Source organism: Batrachochytrium dendrobatidis (assembly GCF_000203795.2).
Source record: "Batrachochytrium dendrobatidis JAM81 unplaced genomic scaffold BATDEscaffold_7, whole genome shotgun sequence".
NCBI lineage: Eukaryota > Fungi > Chytridiomycota > Chytridiomycetes > Rhizophydiales > Batrachochytrium > Batrachochytrium dendrobatidis.
Genome location: NW_006281105.1, coordinates 1,247,849 through 1,262,546, shown reverse-complemented (window position 1 = coordinate 1,262,546; position 14,698 = coordinate 1,247,849). Strand labels below are relative to the sequence as shown.

Below are 14,698 nucleotides of genomic sequence, written 5' to 3'. Positions count from 1 at the left end.
CGTTTGCTCAGTTTTTCCTTCTTGTCTAGTTAAACCAATGGAAATAATGGAATGACAAGAATTTCACAAAAATTGCTGTTAGTCTATCAAAGCATGCCAACCAGCGCATCTACAGCAATAAACTTGACACTGATGATTTCCAAATCTGACACCCACCTTTCTGAGTCTCCAGGGTCTCTAGCATCACGTCCTGACCAGATGAGCCAACGCCTAGACTGACCTGATTGCTATGTTTAAGATGTAAAGCAAAGAGAATACTACGCTCCCTCTTTGGATGGATATCAGTCTTTCTGAAATGAGCAAACGAATGAGATCCACTTAGACCGGGCACTTTGCTAATGTCTACAGATTCACCACCAGTGGTGAATGTCTCAGCACTGCTTCCATTACGTGAAGAAGGTCTATGAGGACCCACAGGCACTCTGAAACTGTTTGAATGGGGCAGGTCAGTATCGAGACCAACGGGCCGAGCAGTAGAAGAGTCAAGGGTAAGGGATCGGGAAGATGTGCTACTACTGGGATTTGAGTAGGCCGATGCAAACCCTGCTACGAGAGTCCCGCCTGAACCAGAGTTTCCTGATCTAGGAACAACCAAACTACTTGATCGAGGAATAGGAGATTGAGCATTAGATGTCATATTCTGTGCAGCCAACATGGTCATATTGGCAGCACCAGGAGATATGGATGGAATTGCCGTGATGGTAGATGATGAAACTGATACAACGGTGTTGCCAGGGTGTGGGATGACAGTAGTAGGATTCGTAGTAGAATTCGTAGTAGCAGCTGACGAAGCACCTCCACTGAGACCATTCGTTGGATTATTCACTGCAGGTCTTTGAGCCATTGTGTTGCTCCTATTGCGGCTTTGAGTTCGCGAGAGTTTGCCAGCATTGCTGGCCGCAAGAGAGGTCTGAGTGAGAGCAGCAGCAGCAGCAGCAATCAGAACATCGGATTCCGGTGAGGTCGACACCTGCTGTGGTTTTTGAACAGCAATGCAAGTGTCGGCCATGCTGGCATCAGCATCAGTAACAGGAGTCGAGTCCAGTTTGGGTGGGTCGTTTGTATCGAGAGAGACCTGTGGAGTAGTCATGGTGTTGCTCTGATAATCAACTATCTATAGCAACAGCCTGTATGTGTATATGCAAGCTGGATAACAATAGATTGTTGGTTGACAATCTAAAGCTTCCGATTTTATTTGGATTTGATGCGAATCGATTCCAACTGCACTCTGACTTGCTGCTGTATTCAACTATTGCGTTGCTGATGCGTTCCACATCACAAGTCTTTGATACAACAACAGCATCCCTACATACACATGATGCTGTTGCGCCATCTCTGCTCCATTTCGTCCTCCTAGCAGTCGAATAAGCTTCTCCATCGCGTCTTCTGGGCATATTCCTTGTGCGTTCTTTACTGTGATCCACATATCAAGATGCTGCGACAACCACCACAACACTTCAAATAATCCTGCTGGTATCTCATTAATCCCTTGATTGTCTTGCTCTGTCGTATGACTGGGTTTACTCAGTATTTTATAGGAAACTGACACGATCCAATGAAAACATTCTGATCCAAGACGGCCATCTATTCCACACAGAATCAACAGGCATTGTTGAAGTCGTTGCTCAAGTTGAATGGTGTTTGACTGGCAATCAAGATTTGATGCATAGTGCATATAGTGTCGCTCCTGAATGGCATAATACTGCAAAAGCACTACCACAATAGATCTCATGGCATCTACCAGCACATCTCCTATCTGCTGCAGCTGTATAGCTGTAAAAAGTTGTGATTCTAACAAACCTTGATCCATTACATGTCATGAATAAATCAATTCAAATCAATTCAACTGCTGGTTTCAACTCACATGATACAATCTTGATCTGCTCTAGCATCATATAACACATATAGTCGGTGGTATGATGCCACTCTCTGTGTTGTTCAACAGTCACTACATCATGTTTCAAAAGTGTCCATGTCATATGGCTATGGAAACACAGAATAATCTGTGGAACAACTCGTACAACTGCAGTGGTTAGTTGCACAGCGTATCGATTGCAGCTCAATTCTTGACAAGTCGTAATAGATGCTCCAAACTTGAGACAGATGTCGATAAAATGAACATGCAACAAATCTGACTTGCACAGTCCAAATGTCTTTGCAACTGTGACGAGGTTCAAACATATGAGAATGAGTGTTGATGCTGCTTATCAACAAGTACTACAAACCTTTTACAGTGCGTGCTGTATGTGCCATGTTTAATCTGCGACTTGGTGGATATTTTCCTCTCCTACTTGTGCCATATGTTTTGTCGTTTTTGGGATGTGCTCTCAAAAGCTTAATTTCTGATACCAAGATGTCCAGTAGTAAGATAGAAACAGTCAAAACTCATTCCATTCAACCCTATCCACAATTCAATGCTGACACAACCTAGTCTGGCTTCAAGAAGCTGCTGCTCCATTGAATTATAACTACTGTCCATTTGACAGGACTGGTGTGAGACATGATTGGCGACACTGAGTCCACGTAAACTCTGTCGAAACTCGGCTGGAAGTGATGATGCTGCAATCTGTCTCACTGCATTGATCGTACTCTCTGCATAAACACAGTGCACACACAACTGAGATTGTAATATATTATCCAAATCAGGATCTATGTCAGAATTACCTTCCGATTCAGGAGGATGCGAATGCTGAATTGCATTGCGCATGGCAACCAATACACTTGCAAAAAGAACATCTTCTAGTGTCACCCAAACTGGAGTGTCACTTGTTTCAACAGCTTCGTCAGTCATCGTGATCAAAAATAATATATTTACTGTTAAAGAGTCTTGATTGACGTGTTCATACACTGCATTCCTATTTACGCCATAATCTCATCATCGTCAAATACAAACGTAATGCTTTAAAGATTCAGTCTACAGCCCTGTTCTAAACCACTCAACTCCCATCCAGTCATACCATATTCCCTATTGTAAATGGTTTACAACCGTCTGAGCGTACGTCGCTTATCTAAAGTAACTTTGGTCGTTTTTGAACCATCCAAAGCACTTTCAGCACTACGTTTCTGCACGCTCGATTTGCCTAGTTGATTACCGTCCTCTTTTTCTATGGCTTTGATCGTCTTTGTTGCTGATTTCTTATCATCAGATGCGGTATTGCTCCCTTCGCTGTTTGTAAACACAATATCTGGGTTTTGTCCATAAATCTTGGTAATCAATATCGCATGCTTGCTAAACTCTTCATAGTCTTCTAGAATCAGACGACCTGCTTCCTCATTCAATGCTGATTCGGGATTTGGAACTATAAGTAAGCACTTGATGGTCTGAATGCAGTTTTAAAATAACACGATTAAATGCTGATTGCGTTTGGTATAGCTTAGTAAAGATCATCGACAGCAATGCAGTTTACCAAAAGTATATGCTTGATACCAAATTCGCTTTTCCAATCCTTTTTCAATGTGCTGACACAAATCTCGCCAGATTCAGATACATTTGGATGGAAAATTTGAGTAAGAAATACACCTACCAATATTCAAAATGATCAAGTAGTTACATAACAATGTAGTATTTAGAGACATGTCAACAGATGAATCTGAATCTCAATCCGTTTAATTAAAACTACCTTTAGGTGGAGATTGTGGAAAAGAGCTGTTCAGCATTAACTTTACTCGAAAACAGCCTGTTTTGAATGGGGTTCCTGGATTAAATGCAATTTCAAATTGTAAACCGGATCAGGTCAGAATTGTAAGATATCCATGATATTTACACATCCAAGAGTCAATCCATCAAACATGGCATAAACCAATAAAACTCACCCACTTATTTGACAATAGACATGCCAATAGAAAATTGCAATTTTAAATTCAAACAGGTCTGGTTAGAATAGATGGTACATGTCTGATGTAGATAATCCACTTAAAGTCAGCAAGTTGTACCAGGTCCTTGTATCCATGCCTGAATATCCAGTATATTGGATTCATCCTCGATAATCAAGATGCCTTCAGGTGGATTGGCTTTTATATCTGCCACCTCTACAGTAATTAGACAGCTATGTTATTGCACTAGTCATTATAGTCCACGAGCTTGACAAATGGCTACTCACCTCTAGCAATACGCTTAATCACCTCTGGTGCAATATTTTCCAGCGATGTCTGTTTTACAATAATATAGACTGTATCAGTAACCTGCTGTAAGCAAAATACCAACAAGCCCCTATAAATCCATGCATGTGCTTGCCATAAATGACTATATATGGTTTTGGATACTGGTCTGAATAGTATTTAAAAGTCCGAACGGGATTTGCAGACTTTACGCAAAATAAAATGTCAATACGCAACTGTCATTCTCTTGAAATGATGAGTGCCAAGCTTACTAGACAGCATTATGTGTTCCAAACTCATTCATAAAGTTTACCCATTTTTATGCTTGTTTTGTATAGAAACTGAATGAATGCTCGCAACAGTTGCAGTCAATCCCACATTCTTGACACTTGTTCAATCTCCAACTCTCCCTACCAAATATTACAAGTATTGGATGATTGACATGGAAACAATAGTTGCATTCACAAAACGTACAATCTGTCCTGCTGAACTAGAGCGCGAACGTATCTGTAAGACGCTACAATACAACAAAGTGGAGTTTGGCAACATCAGAATAATCAAATATCTAGAGTAGATCAAACTTTGTGATCGTACAATGTATGGTTGTGCCAAATGAGAAAAAGATGGTTCCAGTTCAAAACTATAGTTTGTGTGCATCATATGATGGTCGTTGTTTGAAACAAGGATCGAGAATGTCTATGCAAGTCAATGTTTAGTAAAAACAACGAATATTTAACCATTGTCTATTCCAAAGTAAAATAGGCAGTCAATGCAAGATGAATACAAGTTTCATTATACGTGAATACGACTAAAATTATGGATTGGTTTGCCATGAGTCGACATGCGAATGGAATCTTCAACAATGTATTCAGAGTATATTGTCCTAAAACCATTGCAATGATGATATCGTTATAACCCAAAGCACGATCTTGGGTTTAAATGACCATTTTACTCTCGAGTACAGATGCATATTGCATAGATTTACGACACTTGCCTTGCATTTAGCCAACACCAATAATTTCCAAATGACAGATGCGACACCCCTTCCACAGCAACAGCCAGGTGCACCGCCCAGACTCTCTCCAGTCCTTGAAGAACTGACAAAGAAAACCATAGATATTCTTGCACGAGTTATCAAGAAGCCTCCACTAACACAAAAGCTTCTTGCCAAGCCGCCGTTTAGATACTTGCACGACATTTTTAGCGAGCTGATACGTCTCTGTGCGTTTGTCCCAGGACTTTATTCAGAGGCAGAAATGAACTCGGAAAATATCAAGGTAGGTGGGATATCATCTTTTAAATATAAGTGTGTTGCCAGGATAGGGTTTGAGCGGAGGCTGTTGAGTTTGTTCAACACAGTGTATATCTGCAGGTCGCGTACTGCAATAAACAACTGTTGTAGTGGTCTTGAACCTGGATATCGCTGAATAGCTTTAAATTTATACATAGGATAAAGAAGCTAAAGTGCAGTATTTGACAAAGATGATTGACTGCATTGGTACGTATCGTTTCGGTTGGATATCGCATCACTTTATTTCGTCACGTCAAAACACACTAGGTTGAAAATTCTGCTAATCCAATCCCTTTACAACATACGGCTTTTGCTACTTGGAATTTAAACAGGAATTGCAACTGGGTTGGAAATTAGAGCCAACCCACTAAAAATTGTGGCTGGGCTTGAACCTGAAGAAACCAATGCATTTTTGCAATTGATCGGCAAGGTGTTGATCAAAAAAGTAGATACCAAGAATGCGATTGCACGAGTATTAGCGGGCGAACATCAAGGAAAAAAAAGTGTACCAGCACCTACCAAAACAGATACACCACCAACAGTGTCCAAGTCTGTATCTGAAGGTGATCAGGCTAAAAAATTGCAAAATAGGCAGGTTACAACATAGGTGGATCAGTAATTGTACAAATGTGAGTTTATTGTCCTAACACATTTACAATTTTGATTAGTGAAGTGCAAAAAGATATTCCTGTTAAAGTACACGCAGCCCCTGCAGCCCATAGCGAGACTATAGGTTTAAAAGGCCATAATGAAACGGGTCATCAGGCTCCAGCTGCCCAATCTTCCAAACCCGGACAAAGTAGCCATATACAAAAGGAGACATCCCCTGCCATACAGCACATATCTTCAACAGATAAACTACAAGAGCCTGCGAATAGTAAACCTCCACCGGTATTATCTCCAGCCAAGCCTGCAGATCGCGAGCAACCTCAAGTATTGGAAAACTCGGAATCTTTTTCAAAAACCGTGCCTGTAGATTCATCCACTGAAGGTAAGAGTTTATGATTTTTTATTTGAATCAACTATTTTATTTTTTATATTGGATGCTGAATGCAGTGAAATGGTTTGATTCAATGCAAAAGAACTAGCCAATGATTCCAATCCTGATCACCGGTTTCCTCAAGCAACTATTAGGCGCCGCGAGCGACCCATTAGTGCCCGTCCAGCTCCACCCAAACAACGACCACCACAAGTTGCAATTGAAAAAACTCTAATGTAAGACGGTCATTTTATCAAAAGATTTGATTACCAAGTGGCTACAATTTTGCAGCTGATACACTATTCTAACTTGGATGGAGACTGTTATGTAATTAAATTAGTGATTCGCCTGCAATTATTACCGATGGAAAACAAAAGGATGATGACGATGACGACTTTGTTGTCAAGGCGATGGAATCGCTTCAACCTGTAAAAAGCACTATTTTGATTGATGACGTTTATGATGCGGATATATTTTCAATTGACTCATTGACTATGAATGTGGTTGGAATAATAGAAGCCTGCAATTGGAAGCGGCCTGACACTTTCTGCCGACGAAAAACATGGTAACATGACACTCTTTAAACCCCATTTCTACATTCAGATCAAGACATTTACCACAAATTTAATCACATAAACTTCATCAGGTGGTCTTGTTCAGCGTATTCTTCAAACCAAAAAGAATCTTGAAGGTGAGCTAGAAGACACTACAATCAAACGCGATACAGCAGCGACGCCAAAAGACCCCAAGAGCAAAGCCATCAAAGATATTGGACAGCTTCGTGAATCCATACAGCTTCTTTGTCAAAGTACTAATCCGCTAGGCAAGACAATGGATTATATGCAAGAGGATGTGGATAGCATGAATAAGGAATTTGATGAATGGAGATTACAGAGTCAGTCGTTTAAAGTAATATACGAGGCTGAAGCAAAGTAAGTTTAACGTGACTTGAAAAGGTATTATTGGGGAATTCAATCTAAATTTGTGGTGTTTTGTAGATCTACATTGGATTCTTTAAAACCGTTGGAGCTACAGCTCAAGACAATCGAAGAAAGTATTGAACTGCAGGTAAGCGTGTTTGAAATCTAAGAGTTTACAAGCCAGAGTCTATCAAAAAGTTAATGGCGGTTAAACTCCATGTATTATATATGTTTAGTATGAGAAAATAGCTACAGTCAAGGCAACCATTATTCAGGTGAGTAAAATCATGATTCAACCCATTTTAGCTTAGTAAACTGACCATTGGATAACTCGTTGTTATAGAATGATGTTTCCATTCAAAAGATTCTTAAAGCGATCACAGCACCACATAAATGAGGTTTTGTCAGATCATTTAAAATAAACTATTCAGACGAATTCAAGTAACAATTGATGAATTGATACAGTAATAGCTTGCGGTGATGTGCTGCCATTTGATGAGTGACAGTCATGTTCACTTTATAAAACACTGAATAAGAATGTATGATAAACAGCCATTCTCATGGAATGACAATTTGCTGGACAACGTTTGTTGAACTCGTTGATTTCAACCCAAAATAGTTGCTGCAAGATAAAGCGGTTCGTTTGCGTGAATACGACAAAAATAAATCCAATTCAAAGTTAAACATCAACTCAGTCGGTTGTGTTTTATCCTCTAAAAACACTTTATTCGACTTTCTGGTTTGTACTAATGGAGGAATATAGAAATCAGCTTGCTGATTGGGAACAATATTTCTGTAGAAAGTATGGCCGAAAACCACTCCCCGCAGATATTGATAAACGGCCTCGAGTTGGTGAGCAAAATCGTTTCTATATCAAGCTTCAGCTGGTTTATATTCAATAAGCATTCATTTGTTGTCTTATCAGTATATTATTTGAATCCTATATTGCCAAGTCTATCCACTGCATTCGTGTGATGAGTTTCAATGGCTAATTATCAAATGTCCGATATTCAATCTTTAGCTGCGACATATCGACGATATCAGGAACTGAAAAACCGAGTCAATGGATCAAATAATGCTCAAATATCAGACACATCTACTAACCATTTCAAGCAGCTACGTCCACTTCGTTCAATCTCTGAATTGGATTCAATCAACTCGAGATGCACTTCCAGCTCAAATTCTCAAATCAAGCCTGTCGTTCCAACTACATCGTTGGACCACTCCTCTAAGCATTGCGCCAAGTCTCCGATTCATTTTATCAAGTCTCCATTTGGAAGCAAAGTGGATAGGATTGCATATGAACGGATGTATTCAGAAAATCAAAAACCAAAAGATACAATTATACATTCTGGTCCAGCAGAATCCACGTTTGGACTAGCGTCTAATATTAACGTATCTATCGATGGGATCCAAAAAGATTCCGTATTCAAAACACCTACAAAACCTAGATCCAATTCCAATTCCAAATCAGCATCAAATACTAGCCCTTTGTTCAAGAGCCCATTAAGTGCTAGCAGGCACAACCATAGCAAATCTCCATTTCTCCTCTCCTCAACAAAGTCTAATGGGTTGGGAGCCACGTTTGTAAAAGATGATATGGACGAAGAGTGGATCGGCCCATCCCCTGCAAAGACTAATCGAACTGGTCAAACATCATTGATGGAATCTTTGTTTGTTACAGGTTTTGAAGAGAAGCTTGAGAAATCTTCAAAAAAGAGTATTTCTAGTGGAGGATCTAATTTGTTTTTGGATCGCTTGAGTGCTGTCAAGTCACCTAAAAAGGGTTTAACCAGTGTGAGTAAATCAATGTTGCATACTAGCGCATCCACTACTTCAAAGCGGCTGCCTCGACGCACACAATCCGAGTCCATTTTGAAAAAGATGCCTGCATTCTTCAAAAACACTTCACTTGCTAATTTCGATATCAACAGCCAAGTTTCAAAAACTGTATTACCAAATACAGTTTTTACCGCTCCTACGTCAGATCCATCCCTACCGACAAGCATTGATGATATCAACACCCCATTTGGCACATTCCTGAATAAAGATCATCAAAACACCAACCACCAAGCTGGAGAACATATTGAAGACAAGAAAGACTTGCCGAGTCTACCAGACAGGAATCAAGTTTTAAATAGTAGCACGGATATAGCTAAAAATGACAAGTACAAGATTCAAAGCATGTTTTCTAATGGCACTCGATCATCTAGATGGCATTTACAAAGTTCTTTACCAAAGCCTACAAAGGGATTTGTATCAGTTCATTCTACATCATCCATTCCCATTTATCCAAAGGAGCAACCGGCACTTTCATGTTCAAAACCATATTTTTCTCATGACGAAAATGATGACAGCGATAGCAGTGTTGACTTTGGATCAAATTGTGTAGTTACTTGCCCAAACAAATTTATCAATGCCAGATCACTGAAAAGACAAACATCCAAAACATTGCTTCTTACAAGCAATTACCGCGAGTTTCTTAGTTTGAAAGAACAGCAGGCGCTTGCAGATGTCATTCGTGATGTAGATCAGATAGTTACTACTATACCTGGCCCGTCCACCATGAGTGAACTCACAGTATCAAATCAGGCAATTTCAGATTGTCACGACACTTTTACCGGAATGGGAATTACTTTCGACACATTCAAAACAGCATTGACGCCATCAAATGTGATGGTAGTCAAGCATGATAATTTTTTGTCGATCCAAAATGAGAGTCTCGCCACCAATTTCGACACGGAATCCAGCCGTTGCATACCTACTCTTAAAAAAGAACCTCGGCTAGAAACTATGAACATTGAGAGTGTCGACATTGAAAGTACAAAAGGAAAATCAAGAGCAGTGGATAATGAGGTAGATTCTGCACTTGTGCCAAGGGCAAAAAAGAGTCGAATAACAAAATCCAAGTCGGCTACTGAGTCTATGCCATCTCAAGAAAAAACAAGAAAAACTGGCACAGGAGTAGTCAATTCAAACTATCGTGCTTTAAAACTTGGCAAAAAGCCTGTCAATGGTAGTTCTGGTAGAAAGTTTGGACATAGAACTGGCAGCAAGAGGTAAAAATGCATTTTAGCCAGTTCAAAAGCTTGTGGTTTTTAATGACTAATGTGTTTTGTAGAGTAATCAACGACCCCGATCGAAGTCGCGAGATCAATACATTTGGCGAGATTGAAGAACTTGATAAAAAATCTAAAATGACCGATGCAATTGTAGATGAAGCACCAGTTAATATACCCATAGATTTTATTTACACATCAGCTACTGCTACACCATCATGTGTTCCTGTTTACCACAAAAATGGTGGCAATTTGGTCTATGTCGATCTGAACCTTGCACTTCAACGATTGTGTGGTCTCGATAGTTTTCGAGAGGGTGGGTTTTTTGGTAGCATTATTTAGCTTAAATATCTTGATATTTTGTGTACTTACTTGCAAGCATTATCATCCAGGTCAATACGAAGCAATAGCTCGAATTCTATCAGGAAAAAGCACGTTGGTAGTTTTACCTACTGGTGGCGGCAAATCACTATGCTACCAGCTCCCAGCATTCATTATTCGCCATATTCCTCAAGCTCAGCCGTCTCTTATCCTCATTGTTTCCCCAACTATTTCATTGATGCGAGATCAGATGCGTTGCCTGCCAGCTGGAATCCGTGCTGCTTGTCTTTCAAGCGGTCACCAATCAGTAAGACTTAGTGATTTGAGGTTTCTAGTTTTGGATTGACCAATATACCAACTTTGTACTTTTGATTGTTTGAATCTCTGTATAATAGGCATCAGTCACTCGAGAAATTTATAAAAAGCTTGAATTCAATGAATTAGATATTATTTTTGTTGCTCCAGAAAGACTGCAAAGCGCATCATTTGTTGAGCTTATCCAAACAGGGAAAATCATGCCTATTCAAATTGCATATATTGATGAAGCGCATTGCCTTTCTGAGTGGTCTCACAACTTTAGGTAAGCCGTGTCGCATGTGTGCATATATCCATTTCATTAAACTATGTATATACATTGTGTTGTAATGTAAATCAAGTTGCTAATTGTATTCTAATGTTATTACAAGGCCTTCATATTTGCATCTGCACAATATTCTAAAGAAAACGCTCGGTGTTGAGTGCTTTGTCGCATTGTCAGCTACAGCCACGCTTCCAACACGACGATCCATATGTGGCATGCTAAATATTGACCAAGAAAATGGCTGTATTGTGTCTCCTTCCATTATTCGAAACAATTTAAATGTGTCTGTAACTCCTGTATCGGCTGATGATAGTCGTGATGCCACTTTGGTTGATATGCTGCGCACTCTTCCATATCGCAATCTTGAATCAATTATTGTTTATACCATGTTTCAGGCAAGTCACTTGATACCAGATTTTTGGTCTGTGACAGTGTGACAGTGCTATTGATTTATTTGTTTAATTCCTCACAAACTTGCACTACTCACATGTATTGAAATGGCAATGCTATATTTTAGGCACAAGCAGATCGAGTTGCACAGTATCTCCGTGTACGAGACTTTGATGCTGATGCCTATCATGCTGGAAAAACACCTGAGCAACGTGAATACGTTCAATCTCGCTTTCAGCATGGTCGACTTCGCATTATTGTAGCAACCGTTGCATTTGGTCTAGGCATCAACAAGCAAAATGTCAGGAGTGTGATTCATTACTCTATGCCCAGAAGCATCGAGGACTATATGCAGGAGATTGGACGATCGGGCCGCAATGGAGAGCCAGCCTATTGTAATTTGTTTTTAGTACAGGAGGATTATGTCAAACATCGTAGTTTTGTGTTTTCAGACGGCGTAGATGAGGCAGGAATATGGCGTTTGTTGAAAGTCCTGTTTCCACCCGTCAAGTCGGGAAAACCCGGTGCTGGATGTCGTGACAATAGAGCTGGTTCTGCAAATGTTAAAGCTAATGACTCTATTCGTCTGATTCTGCCTATTCAGAATCTGGAATCCCAACTAGATATACGCGAAAGTGTCATTTCCACAATGCTAAGCTACATTGAGTTGAGCGACACTGATAACCCACCCATCAAGGTGTTTCCTAGTAAGTGATTACTTTCATATTACCTGTGTTTTGATATTTGAACGCATTTCCAACACCTTGTAAATATTTTTGAAATCGACTAGCTTTGAGTTCCACATATACCTTGTTTTGCAGCAAAGCAAAGTTGGAAACACTTGCCGAATCTTCTGATGTGATTCGGTGGGCAAGAGTGCATGGTTCCACAATTAAATACGGTTTAGAATTTGATACCCTCAAGGTAGCCAATATCGATTTGTTTTCCATTAATACTTGAAATCGATGATTTTTCAAGTCTAATTTATAGTTTTTAAGGTTGCCGAGTCTGCAGGTGTTGAACCGTCAACAGTTGCCACAGAATTGTGGAAATATCAGGCATCCAAGGAACTTAAATTTAACAGTGGCGACAAAGCATTCAATATTCTAGTTAATAGAGCTTGGACAGATGCTAATGAGAAACAGGCTTTTCTCGATGGTTTATGCGATAGTTTATTTAAAAAAATGTCAGCAATTGAATCTGCAAGTGCGTGGAAATTGGATTATGTAAGCGTATGATATGCCAACCACTGTTTGACATTAATTTACAAGCAAAATGTTGATCTTCAATTTCTGATTTTTTGAGATACTAATGCCATTTTTTGGTTTCTATGGGGGTTACAGCTATACGAGACACTATATGCTGCCATAAGGGATCCACTGGATATGGACACGTCTTTACCGTCTAATAGCATAACCAACGAATCCGAATCAGCAGCTAATACATTAGCTGAAAGTTTACCAATTGCTCAGCAAACATTGATGAATAGCATCATGCTCTACTTCCAGTTGCCAGAGATAGGCAAAGATCAATTGGAAGGAGATAAATGGGGCTTTAGAGACCCAGAACTTATTGAAAAACAGAAATTAGCGTAAGTCAATTGTGTAGATTTGACTGATTTCAACTAGATTTGACTAAACTGATCCATTATAGAAAAATAAATGTGGAGATTTCCATCAAATCGTTTGTCAAGGCACATTTAAGCGAGGTTACATCAGGTGAGGCAAAATAATCAGCACTGACTTGAGCATTTAATAAAGCTTTGGCTGATCTCTATTTTTTGATGCATTATATATAGGTCGAGCTGTTGCGCGTATCTTTCATGGTCTCTCTAGTCCAAAGTATCCAGCAAAAATATGGTATTCTTTACTGATACTTTATGATCGTAGAATTAAAACTAGAAGTTAACTATATATTTACGGTTAGGTTATCCAACAAGCACTGGAATTCGCACCCGTATTACAACTTTAAAGATCTTGCTAGACTTGCTAGTAAAGCCATGCAAAATCGGTAAATATTTAGGACCTGATCAAAGCAAGCTTATAGGAATAGAGAAACACCACTCGTTTTTGCTTCGGATACAATTTATAATAAAACTAGCTTTATTATAGTTTCAACCAAGTACCCATGAATTCAACCATTTGACCCCTAACCCTGATATTGATGGAAACATGTCAATATTCAAATTGAGCAATACAAGTGTAAAATTTGATCATCTGTTGATAGATTATGCATTTAAATTCAATTGTAAGTTAATATTTGGCAATCCGTTAGTTTTGCACCAAAAAAGAAACATTGGATTTGCTGATGGAATTGATATGTCTATAAAAAGACCTTTATACTCGTTATTTCTCAAACTCAAGTAATCAATCTGTTTATTTTGAATAGTAAAATTAATTTAAATCAACATGCTTTATAGCTTTTGGGTAATTAATGCGAATGAATTGAATCACCTCGTTTACTGTCTGTTATCACCACAGCGCTTGCATGTCAACGCGTCGAGTACTGACGAATCTTGCCCAGATAAACCAATTCAGCCAAAATGGCTACAGCATCACCAAATCTTGAGCTTACCAATCAAGTCGTAGCACATGCAACCTCAAAAAAAATTGTACTGAATAAAGAAATGCAAACTCAGCTTGACCAAGACAAGGTGAATTTCAACGTCGTCACCAATTTTCGTTGTATCCAATGGTCGAGTGCTGAAATAGTATTTATTGTATACAGATTCAGCTTCGTATCGAAAACGAACTTTATATACGTCAGCATCCTGAAATCAGGAATATTATTGGATACTTTATTCAAAAAGTGCTTGTTCATCGACCAGTCAATTTGCCTGAATTTGCAGTGGGTAAGCATATCTGCTGGATAATGTTCAAATCGTGTCGTATGTTGACAACTCATTTGCTCTGGGTCAACATGATAGCTTTACTTGCAAACCCAGAGCTAAAGCAAGAGGTTGAGCAATTCCAACAAGAGACACAACGACCAGAAATAAAGATTCAATATAAATGAAGATGGTAACAGCCAATTGATTCAAAATATCCGTTACAGAATTGC

At 39.2% G+C, this 14,698-nt stretch overlaps 5 protein-coding genes across 5 annotated transcripts; 3 read left to right on the top strand and 2 right to left on the bottom strand.

Annotated features, from left to right (window-relative positions):
* Positions 1–1,832: 1,832 nt before the first annotated feature.
* BATDEDRAFT_89473 (uncharacterized protein) lies at positions 1,833–2,791 on the bottom strand (the record flags this gene model as incomplete). Its single annotated transcript, XM_006679630.1, has 4 exons — positions 1,833–2,161; positions 2,226–2,342; positions 2,428–2,592; positions 2,665–2,791. 4 exons carry the CDS (start codon positions 2,789–2,791, stop codon positions 1,833–1,835), a joined length of 738 nt encoding a protein of 245 aa, XP_006679693.1.
* A 188-nt stretch (positions 2,792–2,979) lies between these two features.
* On the bottom strand, positions 2,980–4,415 carry BATDEDRAFT_89472 (uncharacterized protein; the record flags this gene model as incomplete). Its single annotated transcript, XM_006679629.1, has 6 exons — positions 2,980–3,321; positions 3,408–3,520; positions 3,621–3,695; positions 3,934–4,029; positions 4,101–4,169; positions 4,412–4,415. The coding sequence occupies 6 exons, from the start codon at positions 4,413–4,415 to the stop codon at positions 2,980–2,982; spliced, it is 699 nt and encodes a 232-aa protein (XP_006679692.1).
* A 20-nt stretch (positions 4,416–4,435) lies between these two features.
* Positions 4,436–7,734, top strand: BATDEDRAFT_35344 (uncharacterized protein). Its single transcript, XM_006679525.1, has 11 exons — positions 4,436–5,375; positions 5,548–5,596; positions 5,722–5,952; positions 6,063–6,380; positions 6,472–6,604; positions 6,709–6,796; positions 6,885–6,933; positions 7,015–7,300; positions 7,367–7,436; positions 7,525–7,563; positions 7,632–7,734. The coding sequence occupies exons 1-11, from the start codon at positions 5,124–5,126 to the stop codon at positions 7,683–7,685; spliced, it is 1,569 nt and encodes a 522-aa protein (XP_006679588.1). The 5' UTR covers positions 4,436–5,123; the 3' UTR covers positions 7,686–7,734.
* A 303-nt stretch (positions 7,735–8,037) lies between these two features.
* On the top strand, positions 8,038–13,652 carry BATDEDRAFT_25649 (uncharacterized protein; the record flags this gene model as incomplete). The annotated part of the gene is made up of 13 exons (XM_006679434.1): positions 8,038–8,140; positions 8,310–10,347; positions 10,410–10,663; positions 10,740–10,975; positions 11,064–11,248; positions 11,355–11,679; positions 11,766–12,345; positions 12,429–12,562; positions 12,637–12,864; positions 12,982–13,229; positions 13,292–13,356; positions 13,437–13,497; positions 13,565–13,652. The coding sequence occupies 13 exons, from the start codon at positions 8,038–8,040 to the stop codon at positions 13,650–13,652; spliced, it is 4,545 nt and encodes a 1,514-aa protein (XP_006679497.1).
* Positions 13,653–14,180: 528 nt separating this feature from the next.
* BATDEDRAFT_25648 (uncharacterized protein) lies at positions 14,181–14,653 on the top strand (the record flags this gene model as incomplete). Its single annotated transcript, XM_006679433.1, has 3 exons — positions 14,181–14,291; positions 14,366–14,489; positions 14,565–14,653. The coding sequence occupies 3 exons, from the start codon at positions 14,181–14,183 to the stop codon at positions 14,651–14,653; spliced, it is 324 nt and encodes a 107-aa protein (XP_006679496.1).
* Between the last annotated feature and the right edge of the window lie 45 nt (positions 14,654–14,698).